This window comes from Pipistrellus hanaki (assembly GCF_964339955.1).
Source record: "Pipistrellus hanaki genome assembly, chromosome: X".
NCBI classification, from domain to species: domain Eukaryota; kingdom Metazoa; phylum Chordata; class Mammalia; order Chiroptera; family Vespertilionidae; genus Pipistrellus; species Pipistrellus hanaki.
In genome coordinates, this window is record NC_140524.1 from 6,066,480 (window position 1) to 6,081,323 (window position 14,844).

General features: G+C 41.5%; 1 protein-coding gene across 1 annotated transcript in view; it reads right to left on the reverse strand.

Moving 5' to 3' along the window:
* Positions 1–251: 251 nt before the first annotated feature.
* DGKK (diacylglycerol kinase kappa) overlaps positions 252–14,844 on the reverse strand; it is a gene marked incomplete at both ends in the record, with an annotated part of 129,038 nt that continues 114,445 nt past the window's right edge. Inside the window, 10 exons of the mRNA XM_084870818.1 lie at positions 252–361; positions 1,793–1,916; positions 4,574–4,684; positions 9,206–9,295; positions 10,524–10,665; positions 11,460–11,620; positions 12,748–12,882; positions 13,227–13,340; positions 14,007–14,114; positions 14,362–14,458. Coding sequence (XP_084726944.1) covers positions 252–361; positions 1,793–1,916; positions 4,574–4,684; positions 9,206–9,295; positions 10,524–10,665; positions 11,460–11,620; positions 12,748–12,882; positions 13,227–13,340; positions 14,007–14,114; positions 14,362–14,458 — 1,192 coding nt within the window. The remainder of the gene's footprint in view (positions 362–1,792; positions 1,917–4,573; positions 4,685–9,205; positions 9,296–10,523; positions 10,666–11,459; positions 11,621–12,747; positions 12,883–13,226; positions 13,341–14,006; positions 14,115–14,361; positions 14,459–14,844) is intronic.

Genomic DNA, 14,844 nt, shown 5'->3' on the forward strand with positions numbered 1-14,844 from the left:
CCATTCATAAAGAACTTATCCCAATTAAATACTGTAGTTGCTCAATGTGCAAAAAGAGAACTGAATAAGACAACTCGGAATAGGAATCTTTGGCCAATGAAATGATGTAAACCTCTAAGGAGACCTGATTGAGTCCAGGAAAAGTGTCTTAGTATAAAGAATTGGAGGATCTTTCTTGGTGGTGCTCATGTTTGTTCTGAAATAATTTAGTCTCGCCTGTATTGAGGTTTTGAGAGCTTTTTAGTAAAATTCTAAACGTTGTGAGTTCTCCTTCCAGCTTTCAAAGGTCGAGATCTTGACGATGTTGGGGGGTCATCCGTTTTTGCTTCATCTACACGGTTTCTGCGATGCCACAAATTTCCTTCAGAAAAAAAACACACAAATACAGAAATAATGAGGTTAGCACATTGCCAGATATGCAAATGTATGGATCACAAAGAGAGCAAACAAAGGAGAGACTGGTTTGTTTCTATTGTACCCTCCATCTCTGAACCATCAAACACACACACACACACACACACACACACACACACACACACACCACACAAAACAAACAAACAAACACCACTAAAAAAACAAAACAACAACAACAACAAAAACCCAGCTGACACTATGTAAGCCAAACACAAGTGGTGGGATGAGTTCTCAGAACATGAAAATTCATGGAACTTCAGACTCTTAAATACCATCATCTCCCAATAGGCAGATTCTTAGGAAATCAAACACCTTAGACCAAACTTTAGAAAACACAGCTTGGTCCAGGAGATTCTCTATTGGCATTTGTGAAAACTCTCATCTCCTAAAAATGAAACAAACTGATACCTCCATCCCTTTTCCTCTATGTCCACTATTGCTTTATCTCTCAAGCTTCTAGATTGTCTGGCCCAAAATTTAGGCAAGAACATTGACATCAGAATTAGCATAACTGACAAGTTTAATAAGAGGACCTTCTTTTGAGCCACACTGCCATATCAATAATGTATAAGTTCAATTTTGAAGTTCAATTATTTGAATCAAAATTCAAATAATGCAACATAGAAGTGTTGTATTTACAGGAACTTACTATAACAAATAGTGAATAGCCGAAACCTGTTTGGCTCAGTGGTAGAGCGTTGGTCTGCAGACTGAAAGGTCCCAGGTTCGATTCTGGCCAAGGGCATGTACCTTGGTTGTGGGCATATCCCCAGTGGGGGGTGTGCAAGAGGCAGCTGATCGATGACTCTCTCTCATCGATGTTTCTAACTCTCTATCTCTCTCCCTTCCTCTCTGTATAAAATCAATAAAATATATTTAAAACAAAACAAAACAAAACAAAGCAAAACAAAAACAACAAATAGTGAATAAAAATATTTAGATATGTCTTGAAACCTGTTTCTGACCCTGTGGATGTCTAGCACTGATACCCCCGACTCATTTCAAATAATACTGTTTTTTGGAACAGGACTAAAATCTTATAGTCGACTAGGAGAGAAATCGAAGTATGGTTATTTTTCCATACTTATCAACTCAGAACAGGAACAGAGCAAGCAGAAAAGTAACTGCTTCTTACCATTTTTCTCATCAGCTGTCTACATCACAGAGATCACACTGCAAGGTTCCTTCTCAGGTTCTTCCCCTGCCAGTGTCCATATCACTTTCTAACTCAAACCTTTCCCAATAGATCGCCTAGTGTTGCCTAAGGTTGGCTCTCAGGCAGCCTCCTCCATCACCACCATAACAGTGAACATTTCTAATTGGAGCTGTGACTGCTGTGGAGGTCTTTGTGGCCCCTATCCCTGTGGAGGAGACTTACCAAGAAAACCATGGACTCGTTGGCCTGATTTAGGCTTGCCTTCCTCTTCCAGCTTCTTCTTTCTAAATATGGGGAACTTAACTTTCAACCTGAGGTTTTTACTGTCAGTGTCTGAAGATTTTTCCTGGGAAACCACAGAAAAATATTAGTTGCCTAACATTCAGAAATAATTCCTGGAGGCCTGGCAAGATGATGAACAAGGATGGTGGCAGAAAGCAGGCAGATCTGCTATATATCTAGGTGTGGGGGACACCTCTAGTACTATTCCCTAGGAAGGCAACTTTTCTTTATCAAGATCCTATTCTCTGCCAGGTGCTTTGCTAGATACTTTAATAAATGCTCCCATATAAGCCCCTAAAACAACCCCATAAAGTATCTACTATTATCCTTATAGAAATGAGGAAGCAGAGGCTCAAAGAGGTAAAGTATGTCACATGAAATCATGCATCTAACAATTAGTAGGGTGAGATTGCTAGGGCCACTGCTGGCACTTGTGGCATCTCTGTATGAATTTGAAAAAAACTCACTCCTTCCTTTAGCCATATGGTTTGGTAAGCCCCAACTCATTCCCTTGGGTAAATACTTTGCTATAAAGAAGAACCTGCCTCGTAGGCCACCTACTTCCATGTCTGGAAATGCAAAGAAGGTTCTCTACACGTAGCTGTTAATTATGAGTATGGGTTATTTGCTGTATAGACTATTTAGGCTCTTTAATTCCAGCGTAGCTTCCCAGTTCTTTCACTCCTGCTAACCTGTGTTTGTTTTTACTACTGGTCTCAGTAAAACATATCCCGAGGTTAACCTTGTTGCCAGAAAGTCCAGCCAAACACAATCCAAGAAACTTGGGGATTTTCTTCTCTTCAATATTATGTATGCCTCTGATCCCTTACATTAAAAGAAGAGTATATCCATGACCTCATCCTCTTCCTGCTCTGGCTTCTACTTACCCTTTCTCCTCTAAGCTATGTACAGGGCCTTCAGAATTGTCTTTGAGAAGTAACTTAAAGGAAGGGCACAAGACCTTTCCTCCCAGCCAAAGCCTTGGAAAGCCCAATGAATAACTGACTGTCATCCTGCTTTTTTCACCAAAATGGATCTGAATCTTCTGTGGTCTTAAGTTGAGCAAGACTAGTGTCACATGAATGAGCAACATCTTCCTGGCTTTCTTTAAAACCACTCTGCCCTTTTTTGGAGCCTTACTGCTTCATCTTTATGGTAATATTGAAATCCAGAAAAGAGATTATGCCGTAGGGCAGTGGTCAGCAAACTCATTAGTCAACAGAGCCAAATATCAACAGTACAACGAATGAAATTCTTTTGAGAGCCAAATTTTAAAAACCTTTTCTAACACCACTTCTTCAAAATAGACTTGCCTAGGCCATGGTATTTTGTAGAAGAGTCACACTCAAGGGGCCAAAGAGCACATGTGGTTCTCAAGCCACAGTTTGCCGACCATAGCCCTAGGCCACACCAACTCACATACTGAGACCTTAGACTAGGGTAGGGAACCTATTTTCTGCTAAGGGCCATTTGGATATTTATGACATCCTTCACAGACCATACAAAATTGTCAGATTAAAAATTGACCTGCTATATTTGGTTAAACATTTAATTAACTATCCCTAATGCCTTGGCAGGACCAGACCAAATGATTTCTTGGGCCTTATACGGTCCGTAGGCCAGACATTCCCCACCCTTGCTTTAGACCATGGACAATCTTCCTCATTTCTCTCAGTATCCAGTCCAGTTGCTTAGTTTGGGAGCTTGGTAAGATATAGCTGCACTGAGTAATAAGAGAAGTAAAATACTCCAATAGTTTGCTTCCTTTTCTGCATAACAACATGTTTTCCCCTCCCAAAGCAGCAAAATAATCAGCAAAGGCATATGAGAAAGTTATTAAATCCTTTAAGACCTAAAATTGTATGTGGCTTTTTCTCTTAAACAATCTGATTGCTGCACAAGTCCAAAAATGCATGCTCACAACATACATATAATTGGTGTATGATGCCAGAAACAGGTATAATGAGTAGTGGAACTAGGTATTCCTACAGTTTGAAATAAGCCATTCTATGGTGCAGAAATTTAAAGAAAAACTATATCAGACCATAAAGAGAATAATTTATCTAATAATAGGTGAGCATTTGGGGGTCATTTGATTTATTAAATGGGACTATTTTTCAATATCAGGAAAGTACTCAAAGTTGTCAAAAAATGACAGTGTCCCTGCAATTATATTGTAGCCACTAGTGGCATGCTTGATTTACTTTTAAGCCACTCATCTACTGGGGAAAGCGCTGGAAAGCCTACTATTCTTCCAGATCGGGAGAAACAGGTGATAATTGGAAGAGTTAACTACTAGTAAGATCTGGGAACCATCCATTTAGAAGAGAGGTTGGCTGTAAACTACTGGTATGGTCAAAATTGTATGTACCAGATGAAATTCAGTCCTGACAGCACATACTCAGCAGGAAAGGGGAATTGTGGCCAGGAGAACAGCACAGAAAAAAAGCAAACTTGCTTATTCTTCCCCAATCATCTCCTTCCACAGAATAGTTCATTCTGGTTACTTTTCCAAGGCCATATGATTTTTCAATGTGTTTTATGTCTTGTCCTGTACACTTATGATGAGGGGATGGAAAGATGAGGCTCATTAAGCTAAAGCCAAAATCTACTATTAGATTCCCTCTGCTGTATCAGTCATTGTCTTGACCCATACTGGAATGTAGAGCACCAAGGAATGATCCTTCTTCCCATTTATTTCCCAATCCTCAGGTCACATACCTCTGGAAAAAGGACTGAATTCATCCAGTTGATCTCAGATAGCTTTTCAAACTCCTCATTCATGGCATCCAGGGTGATTTGCAGTGTGGCCTCAGCCTCAGCATTTCTCAGCTGGTGAAGACAGGAAAAAGAGTGAGTGTTCAAAGCCTACAACCCTGCATCATAGACTCTTGCCTTTTCTGCCACTCCTATTCTTTGCTAGTGACCATGAGACAACAGGGAGCCAACTTCCATCTTTTTTCGGCTTTGGAGTAATGGAAAAGTGTAGTGAGCTCTTTTTTTTCCTCAATGAGGAGACCCTGAAAAATCATGGAGCTTTCCTTAGGGCTGGAGATGTTCATTTTGGCAAGTAGAAAGGTCCTTTAACCAGGATCAATTAATATTGAGTTATACCTCTACAGTTTAGGGTCTAGGACAAAGGTCTCTATAAATAGCAGCTACCAACTTTTGAGCACATACTATATGCCAGGAACTGTGCATTCATAATTTCATTTCATCTTTTCAATAGTTTGAAAAGTACTACTGTTCTAATTTTTGAAGTGAGAAAACAGATTCAAAGTTTAGTGTTCAAAAATCACATGGCTAGCCGAAACCGGTTTGGCTCAGTGGTAGAGCGTTGGTCTGCGGACTGAAAGGTCCCAGGTTCGATTCCGGTCAAAGGCATGTACATTGGTTGTGGGCACATCTCCGGTAGGGGGTGTGCAAGAGGCAGCTGATCGATGTTTCTCTCTCATCGACGTTTCTAGCTCTCTATCCCTCTCCCTTCCTCTCTGTAAAAAATCAATAAAATATATTTTTTAAAAATCACATGGCTAGCTTCCAAAATGACAGCAGAGTAAGTAGAGGCTACACTGACACTTTCCCAGGACCAAACTGGAAATACAACTAAAATACAGAAAAGAAAAACATCCTGAAAAATAAACTGAAGACTAGCTGGAGAGAACCCTGATAACCAAGGATGGAAAGTGAAGATTGCATAGAGAGTGGTAGGAAGTGCAAAAGTGCAAAAGGGCTGGCCAGGCTCCCACAAATAGCAGCTGAAGTTCCAGAGGGATATCATAGCTGTGTGTGTGTGTGTGTGTGTGTGTGTGTTTCCCACTGAAAATTCTGGGGTTTAAACTTTAAGCTGGGCTCCCCAACCCAGAGTACCAGAACAGAGAAAGGTGCCCCCATGACATCTTGATGTGGAAAGCAGTAGGGTTGATGTCTGTCAGGGAGAGATAGCTGGCAATGCAGGCACCCTCTTAAAAGGGTTAGAGGGGGTAGGGGCGGCCTAAAAGAGGTCAATGGGGGAAGAAAAGGGACATATGTAATACTTTCAACAATAAAGATTAAAAAAGAAAAGCAAAAAAAGAATATGGCTAGACTTACCCAGATCAGTTTAGCACTATAGCCTATCCTCTATACAACACAGTCTCATAAAGGATATGTGGGGTGGCTGAATGCTAGGAGGAATCTTTACTACATAGTTACTGTAATTTAAAGGCTGCTTTGTAAAGTAAGGAAAGACCTAAAGAGAGATTGCCTCAATTTTCCCTCCTGGCAAAGAGGGCCTGCCTCTTCAGGCTGTGCTTTAGCCCCTATATATTCACTCTTAGTAAGAAATGAGTTCCAGAATGCTTGTTCCACAGGTTAAGGAAACGCAGCTTCAGTATTCCCTAGCAACTCCCAGCACCCACAGGGCTCTTTGGGACAGTCTCCAACTCAGATAAACCAAGTTCTAGACCAGCAACATAGGTGAGATTGTTCATATTCCAGTAAATAGTAAAGTGGGAGTATAGATACATGTTGATATTTTCAACCTGGACATGATTTCCAGTTTACCTAACTTGGCCTCATCTCTCCCCCCTGACATATCCTCAACTTTCAACCTGGCCCTTAAGAGGCTTCCTGTAGTGGCCACTTGATGCACCAGCCATAATGGAACCTTGCCAACTGTCACAAATAAGTGGCAGGTGGAATGAGTGAGGGATGAGGCTGGAGGTTATGCTCACTCAGAATGTGATATGAGAGAGATAAATATCTTTTGATTTTGTTTTTCAGCTAATGATTTAGGACAATACAGAGTAGCCCAGATGCATTGGACATTTGTGTACACATGACAGTGGGATGGGAGAGAATGGGTGTCAGATAGAAATTGCCATTACTTCAAGGTAAAGAGGGAAGGGGTAGGGAGTCCTTACAGGTATACCTACCAACAACACTTTGGTAGTCAAACCCAAAGGTATAGAAAAGAAAGGAATTTTAGGCCTTGGAAAATGAATCCTAATCATAATAGTAAAGTAATAAAATGGCTTCCTAATGACTTCATGTTTGGCATCTGGAGACTCAGGCTCTGAAAAATAGTAGGTGGGTGGGCCTGAGTCTTGTTCTTTATTTTCTTGTCCTTCTGGCTCCAGTGGAAAACTTGTCTAGGACTCTTTTCTGAGGTAGATGTGCAAACTAACTTAGAGGACTTAGTGCTTATTTCTTGGTTCCTGTCCCAAAACAAATGAGGTTGCCAAATAAGGAAAGTTGGAGTTCCTGGGTGGTGTTTACTTTATAATAAATCTATATCCAGCTGCCAAGAGTGAGCTCTGTAGTATCCTCCTTCAAAGGGAGAAATAACAACACCCAAATGAAATAAGTATTATTATTAATCCTCGCCCAAAGACATTTTCCCATTGATTTTTAGAGAGAGTGGAAGAGAGAGGGAAAGACAGAGAGAAACATTGATGTGAGAGGAACACACTGATTGGTTGCCTCCTGCATGAACCCTGACCAGGGCCCAGATTGGGGAGGAGCCTATAACCAAGGTATGTGCCCTTGACCAGAATAGAATCTGGGACCCTTTGATCCACAGGCCAATGCTCTGTTCACTGAGCCAAACCAGCTAGGGCTAAATGAAATAAGTCTTATCTCTATGATCCTTCAATGAAACAGCCTTTCTGGAGATACTTGGTCATTCTTAGTTAGCTTCTGCCTGACCCCTGGTCTCATTTGGATGTGTGTATGTGTGTGGGGGTCCTTATCAGGCATTATATTAAATATGCTGTGTGCTCAATTTGGGTTGTTGGCTAGCAGGAACCAATATTCATGCCATGAGCCTCAAGAAAATTTTAATGGCAATGAAAGTCCAAGTTCCCATATTTCCTGCTACCCAAACTGGCAAGGCCATTGAATTCTGCTAATATATAGAAGGTATTTCTGTTGCTATTGTCTAAGGCTGAAAGACTCTAGCTTGGGGTTCAGATCCTGGGTCAACCTGACCTGATTGCAGTAGGGACTCCACTGCCTGTGCAGTATGCCAATTAGGTGTGCAAATGGAAAAGGGGAAGTGGATGCACTTCTTGGAATATCAACTCAGAAGCCCCTCTTCAAATAAACCATAATTAATGATAAGCAAGAACAGCACCTGCCACATTGCCCTAACAGCCAACTCCAAAGTGGGGTAATTATGATCAGTTGACTGATCAGAGCACACTCACCATGTGTGCCTATGGGCTTTGCCTTCTGTGAAACATGCAACAATTTTTGTAGCCTCAGTCCATTTTCCCTAAGGCTAATAAAATTTACTATTTATCAAACTGATGTTATACAATAATTGGCTTAATCCTCACAACAACCTGGAAAGGTAGAGATTACCATTTCTATTTTGTAGGTAGGGAAACTGAGATCCAGAGAGATGAAATTATTTCACACAGCTAGTGTTATGGATTCAATTGTTTTCTCCCCCCTCCCCCCTCCCTCCACCCCCCCTCAAAACAACAACAACAACAACAACAACAAAACAAAACAAAGAGTTACATTGAAATTCTAACTCCAGTATCTCAGAATGTGACCTTGTTTAGAAATACGGTAATTGTGATGTAATTCATTTTTAAGATGAAGTCATACTGCAATAGGATAGATCCCTGATCCAGTATGACTGCTATCCTTATAAGAAGATGGCCATTTGAGGACAGAAAGATACAGGGAGAACACTGCATAAAGATGGAAGATTGGAATAATGCATCTATAAGACAAGGAACAACAAAGATTGCTAGCAAGTCACTAGAAAATAGGAAGAGGCAAGGAAGGATTTCAGTACAGGTTTCAGAGGGAATATGGCCCTGTTAACACCTTGATTTCAGGCTTCTAGCCTACAGAACTGTGAGACATTAAGTCTCTCTTGTTTTATGTCACCCAGAGTTTAGTACTTTGTTTCAGCAACCTTAGGAAACTAATATAGTTAGTAAGGAGCAGATTTGGTATTTGAACCTAGAGTCTCCCAACTTTTCCCACTATTCCATATGTTCTTCATGGTGAGAGAGGTATGTGGACACCTGGGAGATATAGAGCTGCTTGAAGAGCTCACCTTTTCCTACTGAAGCTGTTTTAGGTATGATGGGAACAACCTAGATCCAGGAGACATTTGCCAAAGGATAGGGGAAGACTTTTCTTCAAGGACATGGCAGTTCAGTGGATTAGCATAACCTATGAAGTGACACAGTTAATGACAACCCTGGGTGAGTATAACACAGCAGGGACTGCCAGCTAAGCACCTGGCTAAATGCTCCTCCAGGTCTTCCAATTCCCTAGAACCAAGTATAGATCATGATCATCTTCAGATGGGATATTTTGCCCTCCCTTGTTCCAACCCCCTCCACTCACCAAGTTTTTTTCCAGGAAAGCTTTGGTGTCATCGTAGAGCCCTTTAAGATTGAATGTAACATCGACTGCATCATTTCTACTTAGAGGAGCCTGAGAGGAGGAAAATGGAAAAGAAGGTAAGGGAAAGGACAAAGGCAGAGGAGTTGTTGGTTAGTAAGTATGCACCAACTGACTTCTCTATGGGAAGGGAGGAACAAGCTAGTGGGATGTGGCTGTAGGTAAAAAAGTAATATTCAAAATATAATACAGCTAGTACAGTATGGGTGCTGGAACCAAATTAGAACTGATGCCAGCTGTCAACTACTGTAGTTGTATTGGCATATCATATGAAGTGGGACAGCACAATTTGGCATTTGACATCATTGATTGAGTGCTATGGGCATAGGGAAATAGGAAATATGAAAACCAGAGAGTAACCTTGAGGCTACTTGCTGCCACTGGAATAAAACTACCAGTACCTTTCCCATGGTAGGTGAAGTTAGGCCTAACCTTCTCTCTTCTTGAAACTCAAGGCCTCCTCTAACTAGGAACTGGCCCCAAATATATAGGTAACCAACATTTTAGGAAGCCCTGACTCTATATGTGGCCCTTTGGTATCATTTGCCTAGCACTAAAACGACTTTTTAAAAGTATCACATAAGCCAGCGGGTGTGGCTTAGTCATTATGTGTTGATCTATGAATGAGGAGGTAACAGTTCAATTCCCAGTCAGGGCACATGCCTGGATTGCAAGCTCGATCCCCGGTGTGGGGCATGTAGGAGGCAGCCAATCAATGATTCTCTCTCATCATTGATATTTTTACTCCTCTCTCCCTCTCCCTTCTGTTTTGAAATCAATAAAAAAAATATCTAAAAAATAAAAGCATCCCATAAATCTTCTGGTAATGGGTAAAGTCATGGGATGGCACATTTAACATTAAGCATTAAAGCATTCTTATCTGGATATTTCCCTTTAAGAGGGAAACCAAGGCAGCCTGGAGCTCAGGTTTCAATGACAGGTGTTGCCTTAACAGGCTACCTGGAATTAAGAAGGGCCAAGGCCAAGTTTCTATCCATTTAATTGCCCCTTTCCCTCTAAGGTCAGTGTGGTAGGTGGCTATCAGAGAAGAGGGCTAGGTCTCAGATGATGAAATCTGCTATAGGATTCCCCGAGTAGCCACTCTGGACTTGTAACAGTCAAGGAATACCTGCCTTCCCTTCCACTCTATCCATCAATTTCCTGACATATCATTTGCCCAATTTCTCCATGCTGCCTAGGAAGCATCCCCTTCCTTTCTTTTCATCCCCTTTTCTATTTGGTTTGCCCTTTGCCCCCGTACCTCAATGGCAGCACAGGAAGCTGCACCTGCCTCATTGCTGCTGTCTTGGCCATAAAAAATGTCTTCCAGGATTTTGGCACTGGCATTCACAGAATCCATGAGGACAGATACATGCTGGTGGATCTTGCTCAGGTTAGTAAGTCTGTAATAAAACAAGGACAGATAGATAAGTGTGTAGTTCTGAAAGACTTCTGTCCTGGGGTGCTGGTGATGGCTTGGCTAAGAATAGAAAGCCCTGGGTACCCAAATTGACACTTCCTATTTCTATTTTTCTTTAGGTAGCCATCTATGCCAAAGAAACTGCCTCTACTCTAGGTATTCATCTTTGTCTATCTTGTCTCAGTTGTAGGTGCTTCAGGACAGTGGGAGGCCATAGTATAGGAGGGCAGATGACTCAAGAAACTTCAAGGCCCTGCTGATATTTAAGGGAAAGGATGAACATTCTTATTCCTTTTTGGGTCTGGGAAAACAGGAGGAAATAAAAGTTCATCTCTGACCAAAACCGGTTTGGCTCAGTGGATAGAGCGTCGGCCTGCAGACTGAAGGGTCCCAGGTTCGATTCCGGTCAAGGGCATATATCTTGGTTGCGGGCACATCCCCAGTGGGGGGGGGGGTGCGGGAGGCAGCTGATCGATGTTTCTCTCTCATTGATGTTTCTGGCTCTCTGTCTCTCTGCCTCCCTTACTGTAAAAAATCAATAAAATATATTTAAAAAAAAAAAGTTCATCCCTGGGTCTAATGGGAGAGGTCCAAGTTGGCTTATTGCTGAGTACAAAGACCATTTCCTATTTGGATTGTCAGGGTCTCTGTCAAACTTCAGAGCTCTGGGTAAAACTTCTGAGAACAAGCTCCCCAGTAGCCAATAGATACAAATCAGCTTTTTCCTATATCCCTTCTTAGGATTTTCAGCCCTGTGTCTAGGCTAGTTTCACTTACCCGCTGATGAGGTTTTCAGCAAGCCGAGCTAAGTGCTGCATCTGGGCATACTCCTCATCAGAGAGGCTATCTTGAGATCCCTGGGAGTCCAATTGGGGTTGAGAGGCAGCTTGAATTTCAGTATGCTTGCTCTCCCACATTTTCATTGAGTTCTCAAAGTCCTGGAGATGAAGAGAGTGGCAGATCCTAATAATTTCTGTAGCTAAGAGGGCATGTGACAGATCTGTATGTGAGTCTGAAATTTGTGGGTATCGTGCAGAAAGGGAAAAGAGTGCCTTCACCCCCTATATACCCAATTACACACCTATACAAATATACATCATTTTATTCAATGTCTCTTTTGTACTAGGCACTTTTAGTTTTTGCTGTTGTTGTTACTATCGTGAATCTTGGGACAATACGTTTCAATCAGATAGACGTCTGCCTTCCAGATACTCTTATATGGTTGCACTATTATCAGTAAGATAGTGGAGCATCTTTCATGTTCCCTGCTTTGCCAAATCTAAGTAATATGTTGTGATAGACTTTAGAACCAGAGATATCTGATTTAATTTTGAATCATCCTTCTATCATTTACTGGTTGTATGACCTTTAGCAACTTATTTAACCTCTTTGGTCCTCATTTTCTTCACCTGTAAAATGGGAATAAGTGTATCTATGTTATCAAATTGTTGGAAGGACCTATTTGAGATAATATATTTAAACTGTCCACCACAATGTAGGCAGTTTATAAACTAGACTTGCCCTCTCCTCTCTTTTACTGCTTCTATGGACTGTCAGAATGGAAGAAAGCATCCAAGCACTGAAGATCTGATCATTAATGACTCCTCTCTAGATTTAGATGGCTTAGCAGAAGTGGGTGACACTTATGAATGCAGCACTTTAGTCAATAAAGAATCTCTTGTTGAAAGAACAGATTTCTCTTGAACTACCCAGTCTTAGCTCTATGTGCAGTGGAGAGAGGACAGCTTTGTCCAAAGCCATAGGAAGGAAGCTCCTTGTCTCACTCTCTTAGAGGTTTGAAAATGTCAGTACATATCAGAATGTCTTGGGGAGGGAGTTGTTTAAAAACGCAAGTTCCCAGAAACTACCCATCCCCATTCTGATTCATTAGGTCTGGTGTGTGGCCCAGGGTGCACATTTCTAGCAAGTAACCAAAGTGACTTATTATAAAAGTAGCAAACACGCATCCCTTTGAGGAATTCTGCTTGACTGGAAGTATTCAGTACTCAGCAAGAGTTGTATATGAGACAATGCAGGAGCCCAAGACAAGCCTTTCCTTTCTTACCCGATCTCTTGTCAGCATCTGGGCAGTGTTCTTGTATCTAATCTTGATAAGGCCTGGCCTCTGAACCCAGGCCTCCCCATCCACCTGTACTGGGATACCTTCTTCACCATCAATGGTTATCATCACCTCACGACACTGCCAGGGAAGAAGAGGGAGAATAGGGCAGAAAAAATGAGGCAACTACTGTAGACCAATCTGATAATACCACAGTCATGGCCATAATGTGTATCTGCAGCAGGACTGGCAAGGATGTAAATCAGATTATTTCATGGATGAAATACCTGCTATCTATGGGCTTTTTGCTCCTTCAGTACCTACCACCTTTGTCTCCAACCTTAGCCAGTAACTTGCTGTCCACCAAATAACCTCAACACTCTACCCTGACAGTTATTCCCAATTAATTTCTGGGACAACTCCATATCCTGGATTGTAGCTACAGAGTACAGTCCCTTTCTTGTACCAACCCAGCCCCTGCCTACCTGGGCAATGCGATGATGATGCAGATTGATGATACGGGACATCGCCATCTGTACAGAACCAAAGATTGCCACTACCTCCAGCTTTCCATCATCTATTGCAGGTACCTCATATTCCTGGGGAGGAAGAACTGTGTCACATATCCACTTGATAAACCATACATTGTCTATCACAGAACAAGTATGCTTTGAAGGCTCCTAGTGAGAATTTTTCTAGCTCATGAAGAGTGGAGTAACTATATATTAAAAAGGGAAAGATGAGGTCAGGAGCCCACCTGGGAAAAGGGCACCGAGATGATAATTCTTAGTTCCTTTTGAGATCACTGCTCTGCGCTGGTTCCCTCTCTGTCTAATCTAGCATCATAAATGCCCAAGGCCAATCTTATTGGCCTCATGACCTTCTTGAGTGAGCTTAGAGAAAATGGTCATTTCCAGTTTCTCAGGAGATTTTATTGACAGACCTCTCTGGAGAAAAGAGCATGGCTTAGGTAACCTTATTAGAATCTGTCATGCCTAAGGAATGAAAAATTCAAAGTCCAGGTGACACCTAAGAATTGATCTGATCCTGGGGTCTTTGGTTGATTCTTTTTCTATTTTTATTTTTTATTCTAAAATGCTAATTAAAATACTGCTTATATAGCTGCTACCAATAAAGGTTCCCAGCTGATTTCTTCTTCCCGCATTGTCCACTTTCTTTCTACCCCAGTGAGTCCAACTCTCCTTTCTGAGCTATCTTAGAGGGGCTAGACATTTCTTCCTCCCTGTCCCTTATTTTATACTTACAGTGGTTGCTGTGCTGCTTCCCCAGAAGTTGATGCCTCCAGCATAGCTGGGAATGTTGAGCACTACAATGCCTTGCAGGTTTGGCAAAGAGATAGCTTTTCCGTCACACTGAAAGACAGAAATGTGAAGGAACATTATAGAGATAGGGGAAGAGATCTGCTCTTCATGCTATCATTTTCTCAACCATAAAATGGAAATCTATCTTCTGCCTTCCTCCCATGAGCTCTTAGGATCAGAGGTAAAGCTCAGAGAGAAGCAAGAATATAGGAGAAAGTTGATTCCCAAAGTCATGAGATTTCTTTCTTTCTTTTTTTTTTTTCTATGTTCAGGAAAGATTACCCTCTTTTCTACTAACCTCCAGGTGCACTCGTTCTTCGAGGTTCCTGTAAGAGCGCTGCAAAAGTTCTTTGCTTCCCAAAAGACCATACCACATCTTGTTCTTAAGGCGGCTACTGTAGGGAGATAAAGTAGAGAAAGGTAGCCACAGGGTGAATGATATAAAGGTAAATGGATGAGGAAAAGCAAGATGGGACACCATTTTATACCTCAAGTGCCTTCATATAGAGAGGAGTCATATTGAATGGTAACTAAACACAAGAGGATATGCTAGGATGGTATAACTGGTAACTCCACTCAAACATCTGCTGAAATGGGTTCCTGGCCCTGTTGAATGCTTAGCATCTTATCGGTACATAAGTTTGCCATTTTCCTTGCTTCTGATATTGGTTCAGACTTGGAAGAGACAACCAATATTCAGCAAGTAATACTTATAAAAAGCTTTTAGTATAGCTGGCTGTAGACACTAGCTACCTTGTCAAGTACCATTCTAGGAGCTCAA